This window comes from Oryx dammah, unplaced genomic scaffold (genome assembly GCF_014754425.2).
Source record: "Oryx dammah isolate SB20612 unplaced genomic scaffold, SCBI_Odam_1.1 HiC_scaffold_29, whole genome shotgun sequence".
NCBI lineage: Eukaryota > Metazoa > Chordata > Mammalia > Artiodactyla > Bovidae > Oryx > Oryx dammah.
The window spans coordinates 60640831-60656485 of record NW_024070213.1 but is presented as its reverse complement, the minus strand read 5'-3'; the positions used below and the strand labels follow the sequence as shown (position 1 = coordinate 60656485).

At 45.7% G+C, this 15655-nt stretch overlaps 1 protein-coding gene across 1 annotated transcript; it reads left to right on the top strand.

Annotated features, from left to right (window-relative positions):
- Positions 1 to 9984: 9984 nt before the first annotated feature.
- Positions 9985 to 15455, top strand: LOC120857459 (major intrinsic protein of lens fiber). The gene is made up of 4 exons (XM_040232980.1): positions 9985 to 11118; positions 11603 to 11767; positions 12197 to 12277; positions 13839 to 15455. Exons 1-4 carry the CDS (start codon positions 10759 to 10761, stop codon positions 14022 to 14024), a joined length of 792 nt encoding a protein of 263 aa, XP_040088914.1. The 5' UTR covers positions 9985 to 10758; the 3' UTR covers positions 14025 to 15455.
- The last annotated feature ends 200 nt before the right edge of the window (positions 15456 to 15655 follow it).

The window sequence follows — 15655 nt, the reverse complement described above, 5'->3', positions numbered from 1 at the left end:
CCTTTAGGAAGGACTGGTTGGATCTCCTCGCAGTCCATGGGACTCTCAAGAGTCTTCTCCAACACCACAGTTCAAAACCACTTAATTTTTCTGTGCCATAATAGTCTCATTGAAAAAAAAGTGTCTAGCTGTCAGCCATAGTAAAAGTTAAATGAGAGAATACCCTAGAGTACATCTTGACAAATAACAACCACTGGGTAAGTGGCAGTTGTTAACAATAAATATTAATAAATGTTGGTTTTGTGTTTTCAGAGCTGGCAAGGGAAGGTTTAACTCAATATTTGGTTTTCTCAGCTTTCCCCAAAATATCACTATTTTGGTTCAGAATAGATCAGTTAAGTGGGTGATTATGGAGGGCCTACATTTTGAACTTTTTTATTTGCTTGAGTCTCTATATCCCTGCTTTCTAGGATTATAAAGCCTCTTCTCAACGCTTTACTGGCCACCCAAATAACATCCCATTGATGCTGACCAGGGTTCTGTGGGGCTCCCGGACACAGAGGCCTTTTTGTCCCCCATTTCTTGTAAACATGACTCCAGCTTCCATGACTTGAGTTCAAAGGGGCAGATCAGCGCAAAACCACCTGAGGCAAGATTAAAGGGACTGGAGAAGCTCATCAAAATTAGGAGACGGGTTGCTAAGACCAGCACACACCCTATTATTGTTAACAACCCCACTCTTGAAACTTGGCAAAGAAAGAAGCATGCGCGACTTCCCGCCTTGATTCTTACCACATACACTTGCCTGACTATATAACCTCTTCCTACATACTGGAGGGGTAGGGGGAAGAGGAGTGCGACAGTTCTTGAGGCATTAGCCTACTGCAGTCCCCCTTTGCCTGGCAAAGAAATAAAACCACTCTTTCCTTCTCCTCCATAACTCCAGCTCCTTATTTTTGTTTGGCATTAGCACACAGATAGCCAAGATTCTGGCATCACCATCTTCCTCCTATTCCCCCGAAAAAGGGGTTTCAAGTCTTTCAGCACCTAATTTACCAAAAATTATTCTCTTATTCCAGACTTCCAACTACTGGGCCTGTGGCAATGTCCTGAGTTCAGGCCACTGTCATCCTTGACCTGAACGGGGGCTTTCTTGTTTTAAGTGCGGTCACCTCTAAATTGGTCTCCCAACTTCCACCTATCCTCCAGTGTTCACACTGCAGCCAGAGTGATTTTTTAAGGTTTATTTATTTTTGGCTGTGCTGGGTTTTCACTGCCGTGTGGGCTTTGCTCTAGCTGTGAGCAAGGGCTACTCTGTGGTCACTGGGCCTGGGCTTCTCACTGCGGTGGCTTCTCCTGTGGAGCACAGGGGGTTTCAGCTACTGCAGCTCAAGGGCTCTAGGGCACAGGGTCAGTAGTTGTGGTGCTCAGGCTTAGTTGCTCCGCGACATGTGGATCTTCCCAGATCAGGGATCAAACCCGCGTCTCCTGCACTGGCAGGGGGATTCTTTATAACCGAGCCATCAGGGAAGCCTCAGAATGGTATTTTTAAGTCACAAATCTGTTCACACCATGGCACTTTTATCTTTGGGGGGTTTTTTTGTTTGTTTTTCTCTACTTAAATGTTTTACTATGCCTGCATCAAATTCCCTTGCACTGTTACAAGGTTTTACATGATATGACTGCTGCTTACCATCTTTTTCCCACAAAGCACAGTTCTTTCAAAAGTCTATGAATCTAGTGAGAAGGTTGGTGAGAATATTGGCAGCTGCATTATCAGGGACTATGTGCTGTGATTGAAGTGGTTATAGGATGCTCAGGAAGCAAAGGAGAAGCCTCTGATTGAGTAGTACATGAGAGATTGTTGGGAAGAGCCTTCCCAGAAGCCATATCTATGGCTTGCAAAGCAGAGTTGGTTAAGCTAATTTTGCTTTCCTACACACTTTCTCTTCCTCTATCCCTTGACTTGGTGAACTGCAACCCACAATGATGCCCAGGCCAGAAAGCTGGAAGTCCTCTACTTCTTTGTCTCCCTCACTTCACATATCTCAGTTCAGTTCAGTCACTTAGTCATCTCTGACTCTTTGTGACCCCATGGACTGCAGCACAGCAGGCTTCCCTGTCCATCACCAACTCCCAGAGCTTGCTCAAACTCATGGCCATCGAGTTAGTGATGCCATCCAACCATCTCATCCTCTGTCGTTCCCTTCTCCTCCTGCTTTCAATCTTTCCCAGCATCAGGGTCTTTTCCAATGAGTCAGTTCTTCGTATTAGGTGGCCAAAGTATTGGAGTTTCAGCTTCAACATAAGTCTTTCTAATGAATATTGAGGACTGATTTCTTTTAGGATGGACTGGTTGGATCTCCTTGCAGTCCAAGGGACTCTTCAAGAGTCTTCTCCGACACTACAGTTCAAAAGCATCAATTCTTCAGCACTCAGCTTTCTTTGTAGCCCAATTCTCACATCCATACATGACTATTGGAAAATGATAGCTTTGACTAGATGGATCTTTGTTGGCAAAGTAATGTCTCTGCTTTTTAATATGCTGTCTAGGTTGGTCATAGCTTTTCTTCCAAGGAGCAAGCGTCTTTTAATTTCATGGCTGCAATCACCATCTGCAGTGATTTTGGAGGCCCAAAAATAAAGTCTGACACTGTTTCCCCATCTATTTGCCATGAAGTGATGGGACCAGATGCCATGATCTTAGTTTTATGAATGTTGAGTTTCAAGCCAACTTTTTCACTCTCATCAAGAGGCTCTTTAGTTCTTCGCTTTCTGCCATAAAGGTGGTGTCATCAGCGTATCTGAGACCGTTGACATTTCTCCCAGAAACCTTGATTCCCACTTCTCACATATCTGATTGTTATTAAATCCCTATCACATTATTTCTCCCCGGTCTGCTGCATTGGTTTTTCACCTGGTCTTCCATTCTCCTCAGTGAGGCTGAGGGAACATTTAAAGAGGCTAGCCCACCCACTAGGTTGTGAATTCGTAAGGGGCGTTAAGTGCCTTGTACTCTGTGTTCCTGGGTCTCAGGATTCTCCTTAGTACAGAGTAAGTGTTCACTGTTTTTGAATAAAGGAATACGTAAGGGAGTTTTGTGCCAACGTTCTTGCATGCACTAGCTCATTCGTTCCACCAGGGGTCAGCCTGGCTCAGCCTTTCCATCCCTGTTAGGGCGTGAGAAGAGAGGTTTCCATTCAAGACTAGAAGCACAGGTGTGAGGTGACTTTTCCTTCAGTAGACTCATCCTCTCCCAGGCGACGCTAGTGGTAAAGAACTCACCTGCCAATGCAGGAGACAAGAGTTGCGGGTTTGATCCCTCAGTCGGGAAGATCCCCTGGAAGAGGCCATCGCAACCCACTCCAGTATTCTTCCCTGGAGAATCCCATTAAGCTAGGAGCCTGGCGGGCTACCATCTAAAGACTCGGACAGGAATCGGACAGGACTGAATCGACTTAACACAGCACTCAGTAATGAGAAATTTCCAGGGTTGTATTTCTGTAGGACTTCTCCTTCTGTTCCTCCTGGTCCTAAGAGCTGAAGTGATCACTCCATGTTCCTCACGCTGTCAGACCACAACTGTATTACTTTATTCCCTGCTCAGGAGATAGTTTCTTACCTGTTATCTCTTGGATTATTTCACTTTTACAGGCTATCTGTCTGATAAACTCACCTTCATTCTGTTGATCTATCTTCCTCATTGCTAATGAACAAGTAATTAACTCTTGAACATTTCCATGTGCCGGGGTCCAGCCCCGGTGGATCCAGGGTGATTCAAAGGTGGGGATGGAGTCGGCGTCCTTGGAAAAATACATATTTAATTACAGATGTATAGAGAGATTAGAAATGGATAGTGTAGTAGGAAGATTAGTGGAGAAAAAGAGGCTGAATAACTTGGATTACGTGGAATAGCATCCATGCTCCAGATGGGAATTCAGCCAGAGAAACGGGGAGCAAGAAAGAAGCGACATGGGGGAATCAGTCTTTCCGGAAACTGATCCGATTTCTTTATTTTTGGGTTTGCTTATATACCTTTTGTTACACATAGGGATGAATACAGAGTTACGCGGGGATCAGCAGTCCTGACCTTTATCAAAATCAGGTGCTTCACATAAATGTATAAAAAAAAGGTCTTAGGGATATTACATCATCTTCTGGCCATGAGTGAGACCTGCTGACATTTTATGATCCTTTCCTTCTGATAACCAAAAAACTTATTTCTTCCAAGGGTGTTTTTTCTTAAACCAGGCACCACCCTCCAAATAAAGTTGCATTCCTATAGGGTGAGGGTGTAGTGAGTTACAATCAAGAAAGGAATTTATTTAACCCAAGGTTAACATGATTAATCTTAAAGGTTAATACTTATTTCTCCTATATGCTTAAAGGTTAATGCTTATTTCTCCTATATGCTAGTTATATTCATTATAAGGGCAGGGAACATGGAGATTTAGCAGCAAACATCAGCCCAACAAATGAAAATCCTTTCACCAGTGTTCCCCTTAAGATCTATTTAGTCTTAAGATAGTGATAAAGTTACATTTTTACATAGCAAGGACACAGTGATTTATAACAAAGTACAGTGCTCTATTACAAAAGAGAAAATTCATTAACTCAGAAAGTCTAGTATTGCTAACCTTAAAAACTACTATATTTCCTTTTCTATATTCCAAATACATTGATTAATATATTCCCAGGTGCCTAAGGATATGGAGACCTGGCGGCAATCATTGACTCAACAATGAGAAAAGCCCTATGCTAATTAAGACTTTCAAAATACTCCAAAACTCTCTGTGCTGTTTATGGTTGAGAGGTAGTAAACAATCATGTGTGTAGTAGCAGGAGTATGGATAATCCTGTCACACAAGCTAGTCTGTCAGCAGAGAGGTTTGACCTGAAACATCCTTGTCCCACCCAGGGCAGGGAATTAGCAGCAATTATTGGCACAACAAATGGAAAAACCCTTCACCAATATAATTCCTAACCAACCCACTATACTAATAATTTCTAACTCCCCAAAAGAATTTGCCTTTAGTAAGTCTAAAACATCTCATGCCTCTCAGGTTGGGAGGCTGTAAACAATCACATGTGGCCGGACGAACCTATACAGGCGGGCTAGATAACCTTCAGAGGAGTCCGTAAGCTGAAACACTCTTGTCACGCCCAAGAATTTTTATTGCCTTGGAGCTGCACCTTTACTCCTTCTCTGAGAGAAACGGTTATGGGGGAGAGCCCCCCGTAAAGTCAGAGGTGTAGGCGAGAGCATAAAACAGACTCTGGTTTTGGGGTAGATGCTCGGGAACAGGGGGTTTCCTGAGGCTTTGTGTATGCTAAGCCTCCTTCCTCATGACCTTTGCCATGGGCGGAGTTCCTCATGCTGGCCCCCGGCATCCATGCATAATAAATAATTAGAATTTTACTTGACAAAGAAGGAAAAGACATTTAAGCTAGAGGGAACAGCTTAGGATAAAGCACTGGCTTATAAAATAGAGTGGGTGTTAGAGGAACAAGAAGCATAGTATTCCTAGAGTCACATACTAGGGAGATAAGGAGAGTAGTTAGAAAAGTTGATACCGAATGATGAAGGGTCATGTGTGCCCTGATAAGAGTGTTTTTCAGGCATACCAGAGTTGTTAAAGGGAACACAGGACAAATTACAGGTCCTTTTACAAACAGAGAGCTGACAGCAACATGGAAAGTGAACTGGAGGGGATGAGACTAGAAACAGAGTTAAGAAGAGTCCAAAGACTCTTGGAGTCTTTGGTGTGGGCTCAGCTATCCAAAAAGTAGAACTGGTGGAACTGTGGTTATTGCTAGGCAGGAGAAGGGAACTTGATTCATAGGTTTCTGACTCAATGAGAGGATACAGCCAGGGAAGGAAGGCGAGGGAAACCCACGAGAGAGGGGATATATGTATACATACAGCTGATTCACTTCATTGTACAGCAGAAACTAGCACAACATTATAAAGCAACTATACTCTAATAAAAAATTTTTTTAATGGGATACAGAAGGAAAAACATGTTTGGATGGGGAAAGATAATTAATTCAGTTTTGAACAGGCTGAATTGTGGTCTGTGGGACACCCAAGTAGGTGAAGACATTCTGTAGGTATATGGATATAAATTTCAAGGGAGGGGATGACTTAGATGAGGTCATCCAAGGAGAGGATGTAAACTAGAGTAAGTAGGGAATAAGCTGAAGGTGTGATCCTAGGGAATACCAGTATCTGAGATATAAAAGTGCTTAGAACGGGACCTGACCCATAGCAAGCATTGGTCTGCCTGCCTTGGGTTGTATCTGACTCCACAGGAAAGAAAGTGGAGAAGGAGGCAAGGACAGGGTCGGTTCAGTTCAGTCACTCAGTCATTTCCGACTCTATGACCTCATGGACTGCAGCACGCCAGGATTCCCTGTCCATCCCAACTCCCCAGGCTTGCTCAAACTCATGTCCTTCGAGTTGGTGATGCCATCCAACCATTTCATCCTGTGTCGTCCCCTTCTCCTCCCACCTTCAATCTTGCGCAGCATCAGGGTCTTTTCCAATAAGTCAGTTCTTCGCATCAGGTGGCCAAAGTATTGGAGTTTCAGCTTCAGCAACAGTCCTTCCGAGGACAGGATAGACTAGACTATTTACTCTATTTCTTGGATTACCCCGTTTCTAACACACAGGGGCCCTAGCCTGATCCAAGTGCTAATTGGAGCCCTTAAATATGAGTGGGAGAGGGATGATGCCCTCAGAGCTTGGTGATTGTTCTGGACTTTGCCAGGAGTCAGCAGTCAGCAAAGCATTACCAGAGAAAGAGAGAGAAGGGGGGCCCTCAGGAGCTAGCCAAAGGGGCTGCTAGGCTAGCTTGTGCTAGGCTGGGGCCTTTGTCCTACTGAAACTGTCCACACAATGGAGCTGGGTTAAATGCTGACCTGGCATTTTAAGTACGGGGCTGGAATGGAGATTCCACGTGGTGGAAGCAGAGACGGATGGTCACCCAGCCCCTCAGTACCGTATCACTATTCGCCCACACTGTAATTGCTAGAGAGGATGGTCCATACTTGATGAGCATGAAATTGTGTTTATATCTGATTAATGCATGAGTCAGTTCATTTATACTTCAAGCCAGTCAACATGGATGTATTGCTCAGTTGTATATCATCTTGTCCTCATACAATCCTGTATGATCAACAAAGTGGATTTTTTGTGTTTCTTTTTTTAAAATTTCTTTCTAATTGAAGGATAAATGCTTTACAATATCGTGCTGGTTTCTGCCGTACATTAACATGCATCAGCCATAGGTATATATACATACCCTCCTTCTTGAATCTCCCTGTCGCCTCCCACCACCGGTCTCTGTTGTCACAGAACACTGACTTGGGCTCCCTGAGTCATACATCAAGTTCCCACCATCTATCCATTCTACATGTGGTAGTGTGTATATTCCCATGCTACTCCCTCCAGGAGACAGTGGACAGGGAGGCCAGGCATGCTGCAGTCCACGGGGTCGCAAGAGTCAGATACGACTGAGCAACTGAACAACAACTCTCTCCATTTGTCAGCAAAGTAGATTTTTTATGGAACTCAAACGGGTTATTCTTTGGGTCCAGGGGATACAGGGTGGCTAGAGAGTAGCTTCAGAAAGGTAGGGAGTCAGTCCTAGGTAACCTCAGAGGTAGCTGTAGTCATCACACAGGACCACTGTACAGAAATGCAGCAAGGCAAATTGCTCTGCCTGAAGATTCCCTAAACTTTACAGACTCTCTTGCTCCTTGGTCGTATGGATTATGCTTCCACGGCACCTCTGTGGGACAGAAATGGGGTCTTCTGACATGGGGAGTGAACATAGGCTCACTAGCCCCAGGAACAGAAATAAGTTGAAAGGCTGATGGTTAGTAACCAAAAATAACTGAATCAAGTGTATAGATAGAGGAGACTCTAGAATGGATTACTATTACAAGCCATGAAGACTTGAAATAACTTTGTAACTACCCCAGGTTTGTTATTTTACAAATTCCTTTTCTCCATTTCCATAGTTCCTAGTGGAAAAAACTTCAAAAATGTTTGCAAGAGGCTTCCCTGGTGGCTCACTGGTAAAGAATCCGCCTGCCAACGCAGGAGACACAGTCTTCTCTAGTCCGGGAAGATCCCACGTGCCACCCCGGAGCAACTAAGCCCGTGCTCAGCCCATGCACCACAATTACTGAGCCTGTGCTCCAGAGCCCGAGAGCCGCAACTACTGAGCCCGTGTGCCACAACTGCTGATCCTACGCACCCTAGAGCCCGTGCTCTGCAACAGAAGCCTCCGCAGTGAGAACCCCACACAGCGGTGAAGAACCAGTCAAAAACAAATACATAAATAATTCTTTACAAGCATTTAAAAAATTTTTTGTAGGTTTACTTGAAGCCAGAAGAGAGAAATGGGAGAATCCAGGAGTAAACTTCATTGTCAACCCCCGAAAAGAACTCCCAACACAAGAATGGTGTAGTGGGGAATTCCCTGGCGATCCAATGGTTGGACTCCACACTTCCAATAACAGGGGCATGCGTTCAGACCCTGGTTGGGGAACTAAGATCCCACATGCCAAACTGGGCGTGGTCAAAAATATTTTTTAAAAAGAATGAAATAGAATGATAGCAAAAAAGTGAACAAACTAACAAGAAAAGAAGACCAAGCTGAACACTGTGTGTCCTGGGTGATCCCAGGAGTGTTGACCTAGGAATCCCCTGCACTCCCATGCAACTCCTCAAAGATGCTTTCCTTTGCCGATTCCAGTGACCCAAGTGCTGGCTCACCACTGGGACCTGCTCACTGCTTGACTGTTTATGGTGAGGGACGGACTGTCTTTACCTTGCCTTTCCTAGAATTCTTCTCATTGTCTTCCAGATCTGCACACTAGCTTTCCTCTTTGCCTCTCTGACTCCTGAAACCCAGGTTCATAGCGATGATTAGGAGTTTCTTCCTTCACTGTGAGCCCCTCTGGTTGACTGAAGCCAACCAGAAGGCTCAGAGAGCTTATATTGATTTATTCAATGAATATTTATTTACTGCATAGTGTGTGTCAAGCACGGGGTTTGCAGAGATGAGCAAATGGACAAGTCCCTGCCCTCCTGGAGTTTATATCTAGTGGAGATAACTTCCCCGCCTAGAAAGTGGTAAAGCCAGGATTTTTGTTGCTCCTGCTGTTATTTATGGATTTCAAGTACACAGAATAGTCGTTTGTTCATGACATCCCCTTCTCATTGGCCTGTATGTGACTCCCAATTCCTGTACTTCACGCGGGAGCAGCTTGTGGCCTCTGTGACTAGCCACCATGTGGAGATGGTGAAGCCTAACTGTTCCGTTCTGCCTTCTCCACCACCACACAGCCCCCACCACTAGACTGCCAACTTCCTCACTAAGCCTGGCCACAACTGAATTTCTTTCTCCAAGCTTTTCTTCCCCATCTTGTCCTTTTCTCTCTGCTTGACCACCCTACTACCCCAGATACATCCCCAGAACTTTCTCTACGGGTCAAGATTTGACTTTAATGTTCTGATCATAGCCAGTTTAGGGGGCATTAGACCCTCCTGTTGCTTCATAGGCAAGACTCAATTTCCTTCCTTCAGTACTTCCTGCTAGGACCTTATGAATTAGGAAAGATGAAGTACAAGCTAATTCTGAGATTTAATTACTAACCTCTCTTCTCTCCCTGGTGGCTCAGATGGTAAAGAATTAGCCTGCAATGTGAGAGACCTGGGTTTGATCCTTGGGTAGGGAAGATCCCCTGGAGATGGAAATGGCAACCCATTCCAGTATTCTGGCCTGGAAAATTCCATGGACAGAGGAGCCTGGCCGGGTACAGTCCATGGGGTTGCAAAGAGTCAGATATGACTGAGTGACCAGCACTTTCACACTTTCATTTCCTCTCCCAGCTCCCCAACACCTCTCCCAACCTATCCATGGAAGATAGCTTTTTCCTGCTATCCCTGTGGTTTAAAAGGCCAGGCTGGGACTTTCCTGGCAGTCCAGTGGTTAGGACTCCGTGCTGCCACTGTAGGGGGCATGGGTTCGATCCCTGGTCGGGGAACTAAAATGCTGCAAGCCATGTGATATAGCAAATAAATAAATAATAAAAGTAAAAGGCCAGGCTGAGGGCTTGGAAACAGAGATGCTGGCATGCATCAGGGGTAGGGAGCCCGGGCTCAGAGAAAGCCAAACGCAGCAGAACTATTCTGTCCCAGGGCTGCAGGGTCCACAGATTCCAGCCCAAATCAGCCAATGGGAGAAGGCCCCCTAATCCCAGAGAACCAAAGAATTCTCTTCAGTTATCCAGCTTCCCTGCCAGAGTCCACTCCTGACCCCCACCCCCACTCTTACCCCTGGCCAGTTCAGAGAAGCCTAGAGGCCCCCAGGAGCATAGCCTCATGCTCTGTGAAGTGAATTCAGCTTCACTAACCTTTCCAGCCGAGTTGAGGAAAGTTCTAATATAGATGTCAGTCAGGACTATGAACCCCAACTTTGACATGAAGAGAAAGGCAGACTCCTCCAGTCCCCCTGTTCTCGGTCCTTTTTTCTCAGAGCCTCACACCAGCCCTGACCCCATCCCCACCCTCACACCCGTGGCTCTGCTCATCTTCCCTTTGAGGAGGGAGGGGGAAATGCTGCAGCTTTATCTGATGCACCAGAGCAGGCCTGCCTGCCGCAGCTGTGAAGGGGTTAAGAGGCTGGGCCAGTCACCTCAGCCTGCCCCTCCCAGGGATTAAAAGTCCTCTATAAAGGGGACTGTCCATCCAGATCAAGCCAGGGGGGTGTCAGGGACCCAGGCGTTGTGCCCATCCCCCCTGCCATGTGGGAACTGCGGTCAGCCTCCTTCTGGAGGGCCATATTTGCTGAGTTCTTTGCCACCCTCTTCTATGTCTTCTTTGGACTGGGGGCCTCACTGCGTTGGGCCCCTGGACCCCTGCATGTCTTACAGGTGGCTCTGGGCTTTGGCCTGGCCCTGGCTACACTGGTGCAGGCTGTGGGCCACATCAGTGGAGCCCATGTCAACCCTGCAGTCACTTTCGCCTTCCTTGTGGGCTCCCAGATGTCCCTGCTCCGTGCCATCTGCTACGTGGTCGCCCAACTGCTGGGAGCCGTGGCTGGGGCCGCCGTGCTCTACAGTGTTACCCCCCCTGCCGTCCGAGGAAACCTAGCACTTAACACGGTAATGGTTGGCTGAGTGGGGCTGGGGGACTTGGTGCCTTGACTTCCTCCTGTGCAGGTAAATCAATTGCTTGGGGGTCTGGGACTCTGTGTGTGTGTGTGTGTGTGTGTGTGTGTGTGTGTGTGTGGATGTTTAGGGTGGGGAGGATCAACACATACTGTGGAGGGGTATGGAAGTCATCAAGCCCTGGACCTGAGTTCAGGTCCCAGCTTTTCTTCTGGCGCCTAGTAGGTTCTTGAGGAAACTTATTTAACTTTATGGGGTCTCAGTTTCCTCATCCATATAAATGGGTACATTTATTTCTACTATGCAGGAATATTAGTAGGAGCAATTAAGGAGCAAATACAATTACTGTGAAGGAGGTGCTAATATCGTTCCTCTCCAGGGAACGGATGCCATAAAGGGAATCCTGCCTGGGAAGCCGTGAGGCGGTAAGGCTGTGGCAGCCCTGAGACACTGCCTCTCTTCTTCTCCCTTTGCCCAGTTGCACCCTGGGGTGAGTGTGGGCCAGGCCACCATAGTGGAGATCTTCCTGACGCTCCAGTTCGTCCTCTGCATCTTCGCCACCTACGACGAGAGGCGGAATGGCCGCCTGGGCTCCGTGGCCCTGGCCGTTGGCTTCTCCCTCACCCTGGGGCACCTCTTTGGGGTAAGCAGAAGGGAGCAGCTTCTAGTTTTAAAATTCCAGGGCCCCCAAACCTTTGCCAACTTCTAAGCATTCTTCCTGCTCACTTCACCATCAAACATGAACATGATCCACCTCCCTCTGTATCAGACAGCACAGAGGAATGAATCCTGCTGCGTTCCCCTCTCTAGTAACAGCTGTAGCTAGTCATTCTTGACTCCACTGTAGAAAGGCATGCCTTCTGGGAAGATATGGGCTTTGCCAGGGAACCCATAGTCTGTCCTCCGATGGGCATTAGTGACCCCACTGTGGGACTTCCATGCATGTTGTCATCCCTACTTGCTGCTGGCTACAGACAAGGTGCCAACCCTTGGAGGGCAGGTGGGTGGTGGGAGAGAAGCTGGGCTGGAGTAGGGGGGAAACGTGTCTCAGTTACAACTGTGTCTTTTGCAGATGTATTATACTGGTGCAGGCATGAACCCTGCCCGCTCCTTTGCTCCTGCCATTCTTACCAGAAACTTCACCAACCATTGGGTGAGTAAGAGAAGGAGGGCCAGATCCTGAAGCCCTCCTGGATGGGTGTGGACTGCAGGTTCTAGGTTTGGTTCCTGCTTCCTATCTGGATGTGCTGACTATTCTGCCAGCCCTCAGCTAAGGGGGCTGTCACAGAGTTTGCCTGCCTGTGTGAGCAGGATTCATTATTTTGCTACAAAGATGGACTCTTGCTCATATTGTTCCTTCACTAGTTAGTCAGGGCCTTTTTTTTTTTTCCCACTAAATATTTGCTGGATTCCAAAACTAGGAGCTATGAGGACAGACTACTGAACAGGAAGACAAAAGCTTCTACTCTCAAGAGGCTGGGATATGTATAAGCACAAATGGGCCTCAGCCTCATCCCTGTTCTAGCACGTCACTAGCCTCATGTGTGACCATGACAAATAGCTCAGTCCTTCTGCACCTTGGTTTCCTTAACTACAAAACAGGATGTTATGAGAAATAAATGTGAAAATCATATGTTTGGAATATTTAGCACAGAATCTGATACAGAGTAAGTCCTCAATAAAAATTGGCTATTCTTGTATTGTCTGGCCCTATGCCAGTCAAGCACATGTAAATAATTCAAAAAATTTTTCAAAGCTGTACACGCATTTTCACGGTAGCATTATTCACAATAGCCAAAAGGTGCAAGCAATCCAAGTGCCCCACACAGATGAAAAGATAAACAAAATGTAGTATAAATGTAGTATATACATGCAATGAAACAGTATTCAGTCTTAAAAAAGAAGGAAATTCTATACATGGTAAATAAAACATGGAGGAACCTTCAGGAAATTATGCTCAGTGAAATAAGCCAATCAGAAAAAGACTCATATATTTCTACCTATATGAGGTATTTATTTCAATGAATGGTCACATTCATTGAAACAAACAAAATGGTAGGTAACAGGGGCTAGGGAGCGGGGGATATGGGAAGTTGGTTAATAGGTGTTGAGTTTCAGTTTTGTAAGATAAAAAAATTTCTGGTGATGGGCTATACAACAACATGAATATACTGAACACTACTGAACTGTACAATTAAAAATGGTTAAGATGGTAAATTTTATGTTATGTGTAATTTACTACAGTTAAAAAGAAATTTTCAAAGCAATATGGATGGACTTCCCTGGTGGCCCAGTGGCTAAAACTCTGAGCTCCCAATGCAGGGGGCCCAGGTTTGGTCCCACGTCAGGGAACTAGATCCTCCACGCTGCAACAAAGACCTTGGGGAGCCAAATAAATAAATAAATATTAAAAGACAAAACAAAAAGCAATATGGAACCTAGTACAAATTGATAGCAAAAAAATAGAATATACATGTGCTAAGAAGGTATGGGATAAAGGAATAACTTAATGAGTCAGAAAAGAAATGAATTCTGAAGTGCAGGCTATGGAGCAGTCTAGGAGTTTTAAAACAAACACTGACTTTTTCTTAAATAGCGCCCAGTTGTATGTGCTAAGTGCAGGATGTCTGTTTTACAACAACGGGATTGGAAAAAGAGCAACCTTGCTCTTCGTCCGCTTCCCAAACCTGATTGTTTTTTCCTTCTTCTTACAGGTGTACTGGGTGGGCCCAGTCATTGGAGCAGGCCTGGGCAGTCTCCTTTATGACTTTCTCCTCTTCCCCCGGCTCAAGAGTGTTTCTGAGAGACTGTCTATTCTCAAGGGTGCCAGGCCCAGTGACTCCAATGGACAACCAGAGGTCACAGGGGAACCTGTTGAACTGAAGACCCAGGCCCTGTAAAAGCTCCAGCCGGATAGAGGGAGTAGGAAGCTTCTGGGTTTACATGGAAGGGCTGAGCCAGCCCCCAGATGAAGAAAGAGACTGTGGGGAGGGGCATGTACTTCTTTATTTTTAAATTTATGTGTGTGTTTTTTTTTTTTTTTTTTTTTTGCCTTTTGCCGTGTGAAATCTTTCAAGTTGCATTCATGAGCTGTTTGGTGCAAACTTCCCTTCCTCCCCATCCCCCTTCTCTTCGCCGCTGTGTGTGCGTGGTTGTGCGTATGACTGTGAGTGAATGTGACTGTGTCTTGAGTTTGGGGGCTTGGCATGAGAGGTAGGGAACGGAAGAGAGCTGTCACACTATACCTTCCTCTCCCAACCCAGGGCGGTAAGTACAGGGAATGAAGACCTTAAGTTTCTGGCCTTTACCCTGCTGCCAGTCAAATGTATGGCTCTAGGTTTCTGAGGGAGCAGGGAAGCATTTTGTTACTCCTCAGAGGAGGCAGATGGAGGAAAGTGGAGATGACAAGGCATTCCAAGAGTTGGGAGAAGCAGCTGGGCATGGTGTAGATATCAGCCCCAGATTAGAAGGCAACTGTACCAAGAAGTTTTGAAGAAGTTAACAGGAGAGTGTAGCCCACTTATCTCAGGGATGCTTGCCCCACGGACTTGGGTGGCAAAATAGCTCTGAGAAAAGTAAATACTGGGGTTGGGACCCTTCTGTAATTCCACATCAACCTCTCTACATCCACTGGCTGGGTTTGAAATTATTCTAGCATGATGGATCTCTTTGGAGGCCCTGGGTGACTGAGCTCCCAACCCAAGCAATGGATGAGCCTAGAGTCTAGAAAAATTAAGCAGCTTAACTGTTCTGCCTGACAAACCCCAGTGTGACCTCCAAACAGAAGGTACTTAAGCCCAGAAGTGCTCCCTAAGGCCAAAACAGGAAGTCTGATGCCTAGAGCAAATGCAGAGGTAGGGGTGGGAGGCATAGGAGAAAGAGGATTTGACACTCAGAATTTTAATTTAGAGCAGCCCAAAATAATCTTCAAATGGCATCTTTCTGCCTTTATCACTAGTTCTATAGTCATTTTCCATTTTTTTGTGTGTCTTTTCATTTTCTGCTCATCTGTCTTTTCATCTTCAGCCAATTTCTTCTGACGCCTCATGTCCCCAAAATTGATTCCTTATATTCAAATTTTAATAATTAACGCGATATTATTGTTTGATACCTATCTTCCTTCGTTGTTGGGAAAATACACTCATCTCAACAGAAGCCAGAGGAGCCCCTGACTTGACGATGAATACTTTTTCTTTTTAGAAGCCAACTGCACACTTCGCAAGCTTTAAACCTATACCTATAGTAAGACAGGCACCCTGACCTCACATGAGGCCACTATTGCGCATAGCCGCACGCTCCATTTCTTCACCAATAAAGCCTAACTTTTCTAACTAACCTTGTTAAGACTTTGGAATAATCCACTTGACTAGGAGAAGGAGAAGAATGTTTGTAAATTCACCTCTATTCGCACTTAGATCCCAATGATCATAAGTCAGCAGGAAATCCATTGCGCTGTGAGCTCGGGCTCAATATAAGGGATCGACTCAGATAAAACAATAGTTGTACTCGCTTCCTTTTTTTTTCACTTCAT